Here is a 14,882-nt window from a genome sequence, read left to right as displayed (position 1 = left end):
GTATATATATTGTAGATAAACAGCCTTTATATTGTACCTGAAATGTTCTGAGCAAGGAATTTTTCTTTAAAGTGTGGAAGTTGTCCTCTATATCCCAACTGAAATAGATCTCGTAGAATTCTGAATCTCTATGTTGTGTCAAAAGCTTTTTCAAGATCTAGATTTACCATCACCATATGTTGCTTTCTTATAAATGAGTTTCTAATATTTTTTCCACTTTGACATGTAGATCAAGTGTTGATCTTTTTTTCCTAAATCCAAATTGGTGGGGTGATAAAACATTCTCTTTTTCCAGCAACCACGTAAGTCTATTATGCACCATTCGTCCACGGATTTTCCCTAAGCAGCTGGTCAGTGAAATCAGGCGATAATTATATGTATAGGAAGGATCTTTTCTGGGTTTGGGAAATGCAAGGACAATTGCATGCCGCCATATGGATGAATACAGCTTGTTCAGAAAAATTCTATTATATAGAGCTAGTAGGATTTCCAGACAATCAGAGTTTAGGTGTTGTATCATAGTATAATAAATGCCATCGGGACCTGGTGCGCTATTAGGCAATTTTGTAATGGTTGTAAGTAATTCCTCTTTTAGAAAAGGTAGATTATAGGAATGAGATGTCTTGGTAGAGAAATTCAACTTACTCTGTTCAGCTTGCTCTTTATATTTTTGAAAGTCAGTGCAGTAGCTTGTAACTGCTGATATGGAAGCGAAAGATTCAGCCAGAATTTCTGATATCTGGTCTGTTGCAAAAACGTCCTGCCCTTTCCAATGGAAGATTGGAGATTGTGTGCTTGGATATCTTCCACTTAAAATCAGAATTTTTTTCCACACCAAACAAGGACTCAAGCTCCTAGTAAGTGTGGAAGCAAACATGATCCAAGAATTTTTCTTTGCTTTTTTCTGAATTCTCCTCGCTTCAGCATTGGCTTTTTTATATGCAATCAAATTGAGGGTAGTTGGATATTTCCAGAATCTATTCTATGCACGATTTTGTTTTGTTTTTGCTGTTGCACATTCTGCATTCTACCAAGAGTTGTACCGTGCCTGCCTTGCCTTACTTATTTGATGTATTGTAGCTTTGGAAGCTTCTAGCAGTTGATCATTGATATATAAGACAGCATCATCTATTGGCAGGGTTTCTATTAATTGCTTATCCAGTTTGATTAATTGCATATATTTACTCCAATTAGCTTTTTTAAAATTCCATACTGTTCTGGTTCCTTCTGTAAGAGTCGATTGTGTCTGTATGGAAACAATAAGAGTCGATTGTGTCTGTATACTATCGGAAAATGATCACTGGTGTAAGGGTCATTTAATACGAACCATTCTATACTGGGATAAATTGATGGAGAACATATTGTTAAGTCTATTGCAGAAGTGATTACCTGTAGCCAAACTGATATAAGTGTGAGATCCGGTATTCAGTAAATTCAGTTGTTGATCATCTAGGAAAGTTTCGATTAAGTTACCTCTGCTGTCCGTGTGAGAAGATTCCCACAAATGATGATGGGCATTCATATCTCCCATAAGGCAATAGGGAGGTTGAAGTTGCATAGTAAGATCGTTTAATTCTGATCTGGAGAGAGGAATATTTGGTGGAAGATAAAGCAATGAGATTGTGATAGAAATTCTGATGGCTATTCTCACTGCTACTGCTTCTCAGTTGGTTTTTAATGTTATTTGCTTAGCTGGTATATTAGTATTCACCAAGATTGCCACTCCTCCTTTGGCAGTTCTGTTATTATTTCTGTCTCTCCAGAAAAGTGTATAGTTTTGAAATGTGGGTGCAGATTGAGGTGTTATATCGGTCTCCTGAAGGGAAATGCAGACCGGTTTATACTGCTGAATAATATCTTTTATTTCATCTAATTTTCCACGTAAACCACGACAGTTCCATTGTATAATAATATGTTGCAATATTTAGGTCTCGGAATGATTTGTTGAATCTGACTGTGCTTCTGAGTTTTTTCGTTTATCATATTTGGGTCTATCTTTCTTTGGAAAATTAGGACGAGGTGTATCAATATCTTCTGCAGGGTGTAGTTCTAGTACATTCTCTCTCTGTTTATCTGTATCCATTTCATCTATGTTTGTTTGTTTCTGTTCACACGGTTTACTAGGTGCTGTTTGCTTTGTTTTTAAAGATGTTACTTTTGATTTCTGCTTTCCAGGCACGGAAGTATCTTGCTCTTTAGCACTGGATGTTTCTTGTGAAGTTGTTTTTGTCATTAATATTACTTTACTCCAGTCTATAATTTGATTTAAAGGTATTACCACCTCTGTTTGAGTGTCTATAGTTTGCTGTCTTTTCACCGCTGAAGCATAGGAACGTGAAGGTTTGATTGCAAGTATCTGTTTTCTTGCTTCCGGATAAGACACTTTATTTTCTACTTTGTATTTTTGTATCTGTTTTCCCAATATCCACATTTCGCATGTCTTCAAAAAAGCAGGATGATTTCTGTGACAGTTTGGACAGAGTGGTGTAGAGGAGGTGCAGTTTGCTTGATTGTGTTCTTTCGATCCGCAGAGCGGACAGATGGGGATCACTACGACATGTTGCTTTAGAGTGTCCGTATCGCTGACAGTTGTAACACCTTATTGGATTCAGTATAAATGGTCGGATTTTGCAATTTAAATATCCTGCTTTAACTGAATGGGGAAGAGCAGGATTGCTAAAGGTGAGAATAACTGACCGGGTTGGAGTAAGAATGCCTCTTTCTTCATCATTATCCTCCTAAAACTTGTTGTTTTGTTAGCTCGCACAGTAACTCTTCCTCTGAAACAGTCAAAAGGTCCCATTCAGTAATAACACCTTTTGATGTATTAAGGGAATTATGTGGGATAATTTCAAATGGCAGTCCTGCAAAGGTTTTTATTTTCAGCAATTTCTCAGATTGATGACTTAGTGAGGTTTCTACTAAGAGATCACCTGATTGTAATCGTTTTATCATTTTTGGTGACCCAACCATGGACTCTATAGTCTTCTGGACTAAGAATGGGGATAATATCCCAATGGGTTGTGTTGATAACGAATGTATAACCAAAAAAAAAAGAACAGTAGGCTGAGAGCTGTTGATTTTCATTCTCTCAGCCTGAGACATGTTCAGTTGTATGTCATCAGATTTATTGGAATTAACTTTCTCCAATCTTGTGTTGTTAGTTTTTTGGTCCATTTTAAACTCCTTTTAGTCCTGGGTAGTGTCTTTTCACCCAGGTCCAGCCCCGCCACGACTTGATTCATCAAGCGGTGTGGCATGGGGGGTGAGACTGAAGACTGGGAGGAAAAGGCAGAAGTATGGGGATGATAGAGAAGGCGACCCCAGGATGTTCAGTGAGGCAGGCCCATGCCCCACCAGGAAAAGAGACAGGACTGCTTTCTCGCCCTCCCCCTGCTGGGGAAAAAGGGAGAAAAAGGTACCAGTCAAGGGAGCCTGGTATAGATCGCCATCAGAAATTGGCAGTAGAGAGCACTGTCACTGTTGGTAAAGCGTCCAGTTTGGGTATCTGGTCCGATTTGGTGTGATTCATGGGACAGAGGTTCTGTCCAAGATAGGTTAATGATCGGGGCAGTCTTCAAGTAGGTGATGGATGCCAGAATACATTCCAATTCCCAGATCTCTTACATTCTGGGTAGGGTCCTTTGCAAAAGTGGTGAGGGCTGTGTATTCTTCAGCTGTGCCAAGCAGGCGGTGCTCCATATTCATGGGGATGTAGTGAATTCTCGTCATAAGAGAGTGCCTAAGGTCCTCGTAAATATCACAGTGGTAGAGGAGATGTTCCAGGGGAGCCACAATGGCAATCTGGGTCTTCCACAATCCTAAACCAGGCCAATTTAGCTTTGAAAGACCCGTGCCCCATAAGAAGGAAGGTGGAATGGAGTCCCAGTGAGAACCATGTGGGTAGCTCAGGGTAGATTCTTGAGATTTCAGGGATGAATTTCTTCGTGTGGATCCCTTTGTGGTTTGGTCCCATCTCAGTTGCCATGTCCTTTGAAGGTGAAGGGTGAGTCGTGCTTTTTCCACTCTGACAGTATTTGCAGAGTCAGTGGTGAAGTCAATGCAGGCAAGGGATCTTCCCTTGGAGAGGTAATGTAGTAATCTGCACTTGACTACCTCTAGGTCCAGGGGTGCTGGCTGGTGCACTACCGGCCAGCACCTGCAAGGCATGTGTGCTGACAGTGCAGCAAGCTCTAGTGATGGAAAGTAGGATGGTGCTCTGGATTGATTCTAATTTTCTTGTATTTACTGCAGTTGTCGTTTGGGAAACGAAGCTCCTGCCACATAAGTGATGATCAGTACAAATACTGCTTTATAGTAAAGGGTTAGTTTTCGCAGTTTCAAGCCTCAGGCTTGCCGAGAAACTCTGTTAACCATGGCACCATATTTTCTAATTTTTTGGTGGAGATGAATCAGATGCGGGGTGAATGATAAGTTTCTGTTTAGAATTACTTCCCCAGGTATTTCAGCTCCATGGATAGTTTTATGGTCATTTGTTGGATTTTAATTAGGGGAAGTCTGGTGACTTGCATAGTTCCCTTCAGTAAAAACGAGTTGGTCTTGTCCGGTGAAATCTGCAGGTGGTGCTGGTCAGGCCAAAGTTGGAGAGTGATAAGGGCTTTGTTTGCTGTGTCTTCTAGTTGTCTATGGGAGTCGGCCGCCAGAGTAAGAATCTTTTTTTTTTTTTTTTGTAGTTGTTGGTGCATCGGCTTCTGTGGCCATAATGCACCTCCCAAGGTTTTTGCAGTACTTTGATCCATGCCTGAGGCAGGATTCGAACCCGCAACCTTTGGGTTGCTAAGCACCCACCCGGCTAGCCTGGTCGGCCCGAGGTCGGTGAGTAAGAATCAGATCATCAGCATATGCCTGGGTGGAGACATCTTGCAGATTGGTGTGCAGGAATTCATCTAAAACAATGTTCCAAAAAAGGGGCCCCAGGACAGAGCCTTGGGGATACCCTCTGTTATATTATAATTTTAGGTAGGTGGTAGATGTCAGAGTGCCCAGCACATGGATGACTGGACCCAGAACATTGCCCAAAGCACAACACCACCGCCACCCGCTTGTTTTCATTCCAAGGTGCATCCAGGCGCCATCACTTTCCCGGGTAAACAACGCACATGAACCCGACCATCCTCATGGTGCAACAGAAAACGTGATTCATCGGACCAGACGACCTTCTTCCAATCACTCAAGGTCCAGTTTCGATGCACATGTGCCCATTGCAGGCACTGTCACCGGTGAACCATGGTTAACATGAGCACTTGGAGCGGCCTGTGGCTACGCAGCCCCATTTTCAGCAGGGTTCGATGTACTGTCACCAGCATTCCAATTACCGGTGAGTTGCTCCACAGTCACCCTTCTGTTGCCATGTACCATCTGGGAGAGCCTTTGCTCACCTCAAGCATTAACGAGCCGTGGTCTTCCAACACCTCGCTGGCGGTTCGTGGGTGACCGCGAGCAGTCCACCAGCCGTGCCGTTTCGGATGTGCTCTGACCAAGTCGTCTGGCCATTACAATTTGGCCTTTGTCAAACTCACTTAACTCCGCTGCCTTTCCCATCTGAAGAACAAGAGTAACACTGATTAACGGAGCTCAGTATCAGGTGGTTTTTATACCATGTCCCAACCCATGCACGCACCGTAGTTCACCTGCAGTTGCTTTGATTTGCATAATGACTCGCTGGTCATAATGTTTTGGCTCATCGGTGTATATCATAGTGAAATTGAATAAATACAAACTGGAGAATATTAGAATATCGGAGAACAAAAAAGTAATATTTAAATAAAAAGTTAAATTATTTCAATATGGTTTAATTGCTTTCTTAAACATTTCAACTAACTTAACTACCACCTAACGAGATTTGCACATACCTCTTCTTTCTCCTCCTCCTCTTCACTTTCACTAAATTTAAGTGCCAGTTCATCTTCCTCCTTCTTATCCCCTAACAGTCTAAAAAATAACAAGACAAGTATACTGGATTAATTAAATATAAATTTTAATACATGCAAAGGATATTAAGTTTTTGGACAATATAATATCTTAATAAATACCTAACTTTGTTGCATTTACCCATTCCTTATCAAATTAATCTGAATTAAATTTCATGGTACAATTGCAGATCATAAAACTGTTTGTTTTTGCAAACACATTCATATGAGAAATGTTTCTTTTAGAAATTTAAGTCACAAAATATTAATAATGACTGTATGAAAATTGAAATTATACAAAATAGTTATCTCAAATCATCTAATATTTGTTTTTATCTGTCATATTTGGTACCTCATAAAAACATGTGAAATTTTGTGATATTCACTAATTCTTGGTGCTGCATCAGAAAATGTAAGTAGAATGCATTTTCAGAAAATAAAAACTTCAAGCATTCAGCTTCCCACTTCATTATTAGAGCTTCATGTAATAGATTGCCCTAGGATCAGCACAAGCAAGATGTGCTTGTCCCACAGTTGGTATTCTTAGTGATTCTATTGTCAGGGAAGTGAAGTATTCCTCACTTCATTTTAAACAATAAGGAGAAGAACAAGAACAGAGACAAAAATTAGTGATATTGTAGAAAAATTATCATCTTTTAAGAATATGAAATGTGATACTGTACATGAAATGTGATATTGCACATTGGCACTAATGATATTAAGCACAGGAATTTTTAAGCTTAACAAGTACAAAGTGGTGTTGAGAAAAAGCCATGAATTATGGCTGAATTTGAAAGTGTCTGGAATTTTGCCAAGACATGACAGGAGAGTTTATGATGAAAGCTTTATCAATCAATCTGTCCCTGGAGAGAGATTGTACAAGGTTCAAGAGGCAGAATTTTTTCAGAAAAATTCTACCCCTTGAAGTGAAAATCCTTTTCATGACAGCTGAGGCATTAAAATAAGACATCCAGACCTGCATGCAGTGCTCAAGATATGCCCCAACCATTACCTTATACAATGCGAATGCATATCTTATCATTTTGTCATAGAAAATAATGCGATAAAGGCCAGCTTACATTCTCGATCAAATTATTCAACTTTTTTTTCTCACAGATGTAATTCTTCACGCGCATTTTTAATTACAATACAATTTATAATTTTAAATAGAATACATACCAAATATATGTTAGGTGCATAACATGCATATTAAATACAGAAATAACCAAACATGTCAAAATAATATTTGTAGGAAGAATAGTTAGAACTTGAAACTGTTAGAGCACTGAAGACTCATGATAAATATAAAAGATGTAATATAAATTAAGTGAAGGATGTGTGTACTTCACAATGGCAAAACCCTACTGATGTGTAATGTATTCTTGGAAAGTTTTACCTCACTGGCTACTCAAGTTACAGCATACCAGTTACTCTAGTTCATGTGAGTTCAGTATTATGTTTGTTCAGACATGTGTTCATGGGTCAATTTGCATGCAGGCTAAAAAATAACTCACTGTGCGTAGAAGACCTTACTAACTCCATTCTAGATGCCCTAACTACAGCCCTGATTGAAGAGGGCATTTAGAATCCCTCCAATTTCTGATAGGATTCAAACTCGGATCTTTCATGAATGATGGGCTGAAATGGCTGTTAAGGAGAATGATGTGTAGCTAGGCATATGATAACCACATGAAGCTACTGTGTAGCAGATTTTAACATAAATTTCTATGAAATGTGTAGTTATAAAAATTTTCTGCAGGTTGATTACAGATTTGTACTGATTCTAAATGTATCACATTAAATAATTATTCCTAAACATACAATTTATGTATGTAATTATGTATAATGAATTTATGAAACTACAAGAATACCCATAACTGAATCATTCTTATAATAACTTATGAACATCAGCCCTTATAAGAGAAGAGCCAGCATAGAAATAGAGGGGCATTTGAAAAGTTTGTGGCCTGAGTTTGAAGGGTTTATTTAAAGATCTTGTAACATGTCACTTTTCAACAGTCCCCTTGAAAATCAATACACTTTTGATGCACCAATGCTGCATTGCTTTGATTTCAGCTGCAAAGAAAGTTTTATCTCGGACCTCCAGGAATGCATTCACTGCAGCAATGATGTCACTGTCGGTGGGAAAATGACTGCTAGCCAAGTATTTTTTCAAATTAGAAAATATGCAAAAGAGTCTGATGGTGCTAGATCTGGTAGCTATAAGGGATGATCTAAGATTTCAAAGCAGCACTCATGCAGTGCAGCTATCGCAGTGACAGACTTGTGAGCAGGAGGCACTGGTTAAAGAAGCATTGCAGGATCATCTAGACAAGACTTCAGTTATAGCTCGGACACAGCATGGGTTTGTTAAGGGGAAGTCTTGTCTGACTAATTTGATTGGATACTATGATGTAGTCACAAAGGAACTGGATGCAAAGAATAAGTTTGATATCATATATTTGGATCTTAGAAAAGCCTTTGATACTGTTGCACATGGAAGACTACTGCACAAATTGGAGCAGTGTGGTACTGGAGGCAAATTGCTGCTATGGATAAAGAGATGGTTGAGTGGGAGAAGACAGAGAGTAGTAATCAATGGACACTGCTCTTTGTGGACTAACGTTATTAGTGGAGTCTCTCAGGGTTCAGTGTTGTTTTCTGTATTTATAAATGATACTGATGATGGTATATCAGGCTTAATGTCCAAGTTTGCAGACAATATGAAGGTTGGCAGGGTTGTTAATGGCAGTACACTACTGCAACAGGATCTAGAAAAGTTGAGCAGATGGGCTGAGAGGTGGCAAATGAAGTTTAACATTGACAAATGTAAAGTACTACATATGGGAAGCAGTAATCCCAGAGTAACGTATCAACTATGTAGTACCACACTGACAGTGGTAGAGAATGAAAAGGACCTGGGGGTAATTGTGCGGCAGATATGAAGTTTTCTGAGCAGAGCAGACAGTCTGCAAGAGTAGCTCATGGTGTCTTGTCAATGATATACAGGAATTTTTCTAGCAGGGATAAGGAGGTGATTATCCCCTTGTATAAGGCAATGGTCAGGCCACACCTTGAGTACTGTATACAGGTCTGGAGACCTCATTTTAAGAAGGATGTAGAGCTGTTGGAACGAGTACGGAGAAGGGCAACAAGATTAGTGAACGAAACAAAGGGTTGCTCTTATGAAGAAAGGCTTCAAAATTACAGTGTCTGGAGACTAGGCACCTGCGAGGTGATCTGATTGAGGTGTATAAAGCCTTGAATGGTTTGAGCATGGTTAGTTTAGGTTAGATTGTAGGATTGATAGTTGATAGCTTAAATAGATTCAAGGCAAACATTTAGAGCCTTGAATTATTTAGAGTCTTGACAAACATTTAGAGCGAGTGGATGGGTGAAATAAGGGATTTTTTTTTTTTTTTTGGCTGATGCTATATAAGCTTGCTTTCTTGCATCATGTGCCTTTGTTAATGAAACACTCCATCGGCATCCCAAAAACCTGACATCATGACCCTGCTAGTAGAAGGAATCAATTTGGCTTTATTTGGAGGGTGAGAAGAGCTGTGTTTCCATAGTTTGGACTCCTCTTTATCTTTGGCTGAAAGTGATGGACCCATGTCTTATCCATGATCAGAAACCTTGCAAGGAAATTTGCTGGATCTGCTTGAAAATGATGCAAATGTTCCTGTGACTTGCAACTCTTACATTTTTCATCTGCTGTCAACAGCTTTGGGATTCATTGTGCTGATACCTTTTTCAAGCAAGAACCTCTGTTATTATGTGGTACACACTAAAATGAGAAGCCCAAGATTCTGGCAATGTACGGAACTGTCACTTTTTGATCAATAGAGCATGCACACTGCCACTAGACATTGCACACTGCCAACAGCTTCTGCAATGATGGATATTGCAGGTCTTCCACAACATGGGTCATCTTCCAGACTCTCCTTTACACATTTAAATTCTACCGCTCCCTTCTTAACCATGAAATAGGAAAGGGCATCCTCCTCCACTGTTGTAACCATATCTCATTAATTGCCTTTGGTGTTAGTCCCTTTTTTCCCAGATATTGGATGGCTGAACGGTAACTGATTTCGTCAATCTTTCTTCATTCAGCCAACTTTGTTTTTTTCAGGGCTTGTAAAAAAGACATTAATGAAACTGAATGAAACTTGGTGGGTTACAAATTCGGGTGCCTCCCCCGAATTTGTATTAAGTAAGTTACCACAATTAACTGTTCTTTTTCCCATGGTTTTTCAATATTGGAAAAAAATATATATATATTTTGGTGACTTTAATTTAAGAAAAAGAAAACTCATAGGAGACCAAATCTGGTAATTTGGTCTCCTATGAGTTTTATAATAAACAACTTATTAGTACACAATCAATGAGTCGCCTCCCCTGAATGTGATAACCAAACTGTAGGATCCTTTTTTACAAAACTTCTGCAAAAAATGCACCGTAACTTGGTACATTATCATAGCTGGCAGCTAAAGATATTTCCTTCTTACATAATGTTTTCCTATTCGACTGATGGTTACAGTTAAAAGAGACAAATTCCTCATCTGTAACCATGAACATATAAACAAATTTATCTTTCCAAAACTAATAATGGTTTTGACTCCATCAAAGTTTTATTGTTGCTAATAATTAATATTTGAAACAACTAAAACATACCAATATTTACAACATCAAGACACTGATATTCATGTGAATGTCAAATATAGCATGTTTATATTAATATTCACATGGATATTAATATAAACATATGCAATTGCTCAATCCCCAACGCTTAACACAACAAGGGTTAAATTTAACTTACAGTGTTAAATGGTGGGTTGTGATGCATTTTATTTTGTTTCTTTTTAATCAACTATTTTTCTTCATAGTGTACCAGTTCATGTATTACATTAGTTTATATGCAATTTTTAGTGTATTATATTTTAGTATATTATAGTGTGTGTGCATGCATGCAAGTATGCATATATCTTTGCCAACAATCAGACCTCTTTTAAAAAGCATTGTCATCTATGGAATTTATTAAACATTCCCTGTATGTTTTTTTTTATAATTACAAAAGCTATATCAGAAAAAACAAATAAAGGCAAGATGGAAATATTTTTTAAAAACACATCTTAAAAATGTTTCATTAAAATCACTCCATCCTTTTCAATTACAAAAAAGGTTTTCTAGTAAACCACTAATTTTTAGATGAACCAGCCCTAAAAGTAATACATTTTGGAGTAGTAAATATTATGAATGAAAAATTATGAATTAATAACTTACACATCTGTGAACAAAATATCACTGGCCATCTTCTGAAATCATTTAGTAAATGCTATCTTTCCATGAAGGGTATCAGACCTAAAATATAACACACCATTAAATAAAATACTTTTCATAAAAAATTAACATTATAACTTTTAATGATATAATTTTTAACATTTCACTTTTGGCAACATAAATCTTATAACCAATGATTTCCACTGTAAACTTACTTCCTCCCCCCCCCTCTATTTAATGAAAAATTTTTTGTCTGTTTTACTTTTAACAGCACAAATATGTTCATTATGGCCTCATTTTGATATTTTCAATGACACAAACTTGTTTTTGCAAACAGTTACTTTTCATCCCCCCATATACAAAAATATAAACCCTCAGTATTTAATTTCATCCTTAAAAACAACATCCAAGCTTATTGCTCATGTCTATATTGTGTAGTTGTCTATAAGTGTTCATTTTTATAGACTTGTATATTGTTCAGAAAAACTGAGAATAACTGAAAGAGTAGGAAGCTACTCCCTCTGCCTTCATTTGAAGAGAACTTTGGAGAGGTTAATGGGATTCAAATGTGGACAACTTCAAGCAAGTAGCAGATGCACAGCATTGTGCCAATTAAGCTGCCATGGTCACTCAGCAGGTACTTAGTATTACTGGAAAGGAGGCAAGAAGCATCTATTGATGGGTAACCAGCACATTATGTTTTCATATTCATTACACTGTCATGCCACTCAAAGCAATCCTTTACCTTCAAGGCTACTTGTCTGTGTTATTCCTATTAAAGTTACCCCCACCCCCATTTGCAGTATTCATGTGTCACTTTGATTGCCATGGTTTGAAAAAAGAAAAAGAAGCAACTTGATTTGACCAAATCAAAAATTTTAAGGGAAGCAGAATAACAGCTTGAAAAAGACTAACATTACATTTAATTATTGTATTCTGCATAACAGCCTTTTGAAAATATAAAACAGTTGCAGAAACTCAATGTTGCCAATGGTGCAAAACGAAATATCATTTCCAATCAATTAGTGAAGATATCTTCCAAATGTCTACATGTTATAGTGAAAAACATTTTGATCAATGGTCCTTTTAAAAATAAACTCATATATCTTTACCTCATTTCAAAAGTCAGATTTTATACCTTCTTAGAATGGATACACTGATTCATGAAAAGCTGACTAAAATTAAAATTGAAAATAAAGTTAGTGAGTCAGGACTGCAGAGAAACATAAGTGACATCCATAATAGGCTGATTCAATATCTCCCTTAAAAAAAAACATCGGATTTTATCTGGGTACCTGTCCAACCCTTAAGTTGTCTTTCATCCCAACAATACTTCGCTACTCATTTAGACATACAGCCAAACCTTTCAAATCCAGTAAACTTGGAAGCTGATTCTGGAATTTTTTGGATTTCAGATTTCAAATGGTCTATTATACAAAGGGGTTTGAAAAGTCAATGGGGTCAATACATTTTTAACAGTAATCTGCAATTCAGCTGTGAAGAAATATTTCTCTTGGGCTTCCCGGAATGCATCCACCACAGCAGTGACGTCACTGTCTGTGGAAAAATGGATGCCAGCCAGGTATTTTTTTCAATTAGAAAACAGACAAATGTCCAATAGTGGTAGATCTGTTGAATATAGGGGATCGTCCTAGATTTCAAAGCACTCATGCAGTGCAGCCCCATGGTAGGGACAGACTTTTGAGCAAGTGCATTATCCTGGTGGAACAAGACACCTTTGAAGAGTTTTCCTTAGCACTTGTCTTTAATGTTTTCATGCAAACATCTCACATGGTCTGCACAATATGCCCCTGGGACTGTCTGGCCTTTCTGAAGGTAATCCATTAGCAACACTCTCTCGGCCAAAAAACTGATGTCATCACCTTGCCATCAGAAGGAACTAACTTTCTTTCTTGGGGGGGGGGGGCAGAATAAGAGCTGTTTCCACTGTTTGGACTGCTTCTTTGTCTCTGGCTGAAAGTGATGGATCCATGTCTCTTCCATGGTCACAAACCTTGCAAGGAAATTTGCTGGATCTGCTTGAAAATGCTGCACATGTTCACTTGACAACCCTTGTACATTTTTGATCTGGTGTCAACAGCTTTGGGACCTATCATACCAACCTTTTTTCGTAGTGAGAACCTCTGTTATTATGTGGCACAGCCTTCAGCCAATGGGTGGTTGGTTGTTGGAACAAAATTCTATCTGTTGTTGTGAAAGAGGATAGTTTAAATAAATTCAGGGAAGAACTAACTAGACAAATTATTAGAAGGTGTGGACAGGTGGTGTGGGAAGAGTTTGTTGCTTTATCAGCTTTCTTTCTTGCATCATTTGCTAATATTAATACTACAACACCTTCAGATGAGATGTCCAGGAAGCTAGCAATGCACCAAACTGTCACTCATCGATTACTCTTCTCCACATCATGCACACCATCAACAACTTCTAGAGTGATGGAAGTTGTGGGTCTTCAGCAGTGTGGGTCATCTTCCAGGCTCTCCCTTCCTCATTTAAATTCTGCTGCCCACTCCTCAACCATGGAATAGAAGGGGCATCGTCCTCCAATGTATCCTGATGAATTGCCTTTGGTGTCAGTTCCTTTTTTTCCAAATATTGGATGGCTGCAAGGTGACTGATTTTATCAGTCTTTCTTCATTCACACAACTTTGTTGACTTCAGGACCTAAATAATAAAAAAAAGATGTCATTGAAACTGGATGAAACTTGATGAGTTACTATTTAAAGTGTTATGCATCAAGTACAGAAATTTTTAACATTGAACCACTATCCTTTCATACTCAGCCCATAAACTTTTCAAATCCCACTTGTCATAAAAAAACGCCATAAAAAATTGCATTTCTATACCACAACTTGTAGCTTTTTTTTTAAGTTACACAAGACTCCACTTGTAGCCCTATGAAGCCTTTTAAAAAAAAGCTTCACAAGTGTAGCCTTTTTTCCAAGAGAAAGGTACATAGAAAAGTACAGTAAATATAGAGCACACATTTTGTAGTACAGTAAAATTATTTCCCATTCCAATATATACTGTGTATGTTATATTGTGGAAGGAGAAAAGTGAAAATTTTTTATACATTTTCTTCACCAAAGTCCCAGTGTTGAGAGTCTTTAACAATATAACCTTTTCCACAAAAGATAAAGACCTGTATCTATTTTGAAAGGACATAATCCTCTATGCTACTTAGTTTTCATTTAGATGACATATGGGATATACAAACCAATGAAAGTTGCAGTACTTGGTACAGTAGTACATATACATGTTTGAGTTTACCATGGTTCAAGCTGATGCTCTTGTATTCTCTCTATCTTGTGAACTGCTCTGAGCTTAAGTGGTTGTCCTGGAGTATAAGCAGAAAATTTATTTTATTTATTTTACATCAGCACATGTTAACAATGGTTGTTTAATATTTTGTAGTAGTGTAAAAGATTAGTCTTGAAATGTGCATAACTGCAGCCAAGAACAATAAATATCCCAAGGCCACAGACAGGTGACTATGCTCACACTCTCTAAAAGATAACTACTGACTACATATATATTACAATTTGGAATCTGCACAGACTATCAAGTTACCAAACTATGGCAGCTAATGGTCAGTAGCTGCCCCTTCAGTGTTGTTAACAACAGTAACATCTCATGCTGTAAAACATCTTC

The 14,882-nt window shown here is 37.8% G+C and overlaps 1 protein-coding gene across 1 annotated transcript in view; it reads right to left on the bottom strand.

The window, feature by feature from the left end:
* The window catches only part of LOC150083651 (U3 small nucleolar RNA-associated protein 14 homolog A), a 114,970-nt gene that overhangs the window by 98,808 nt on the left and 1,280 nt on the right, over positions 1-14,882 (bottom strand). The window contains exons 2-3 of the mRNA XM_090377418.1: positions 11,217-11,294; positions 5,874-5,952 (exon numbers count right to left, since the gene is read on the bottom strand). Of these exons, the coding sequence (XP_090233544.1) occupies positions 5,874-5,952; positions 11,217-11,245 (108 nt within the window). The 5' untranslated portion in view covers positions 11,246-11,294. The remainder of the gene's footprint in view (positions 1-5,873; positions 5,953-11,216; positions 11,295-14,882) is intronic.

The sequence above is a fragment of the Mastigoproctus giganteus genome, chromosome 7 (assembly GCF_048544385.1).
Source record: "Mastigoproctus giganteus isolate SK-2022 chromosome 7, ASM4854438v1, whole genome shotgun sequence".
Taxonomy (NCBI): domain Eukaryota; kingdom Metazoa; phylum Arthropoda; class Arachnida; order Uropygi; family Thelyphonidae; genus Mastigoproctus; species Mastigoproctus giganteus.
The sequence above is the reverse complement of the archived record's forward strand: the minus strand, read 5'-3'. Positions and strand labels throughout refer to the sequence as shown.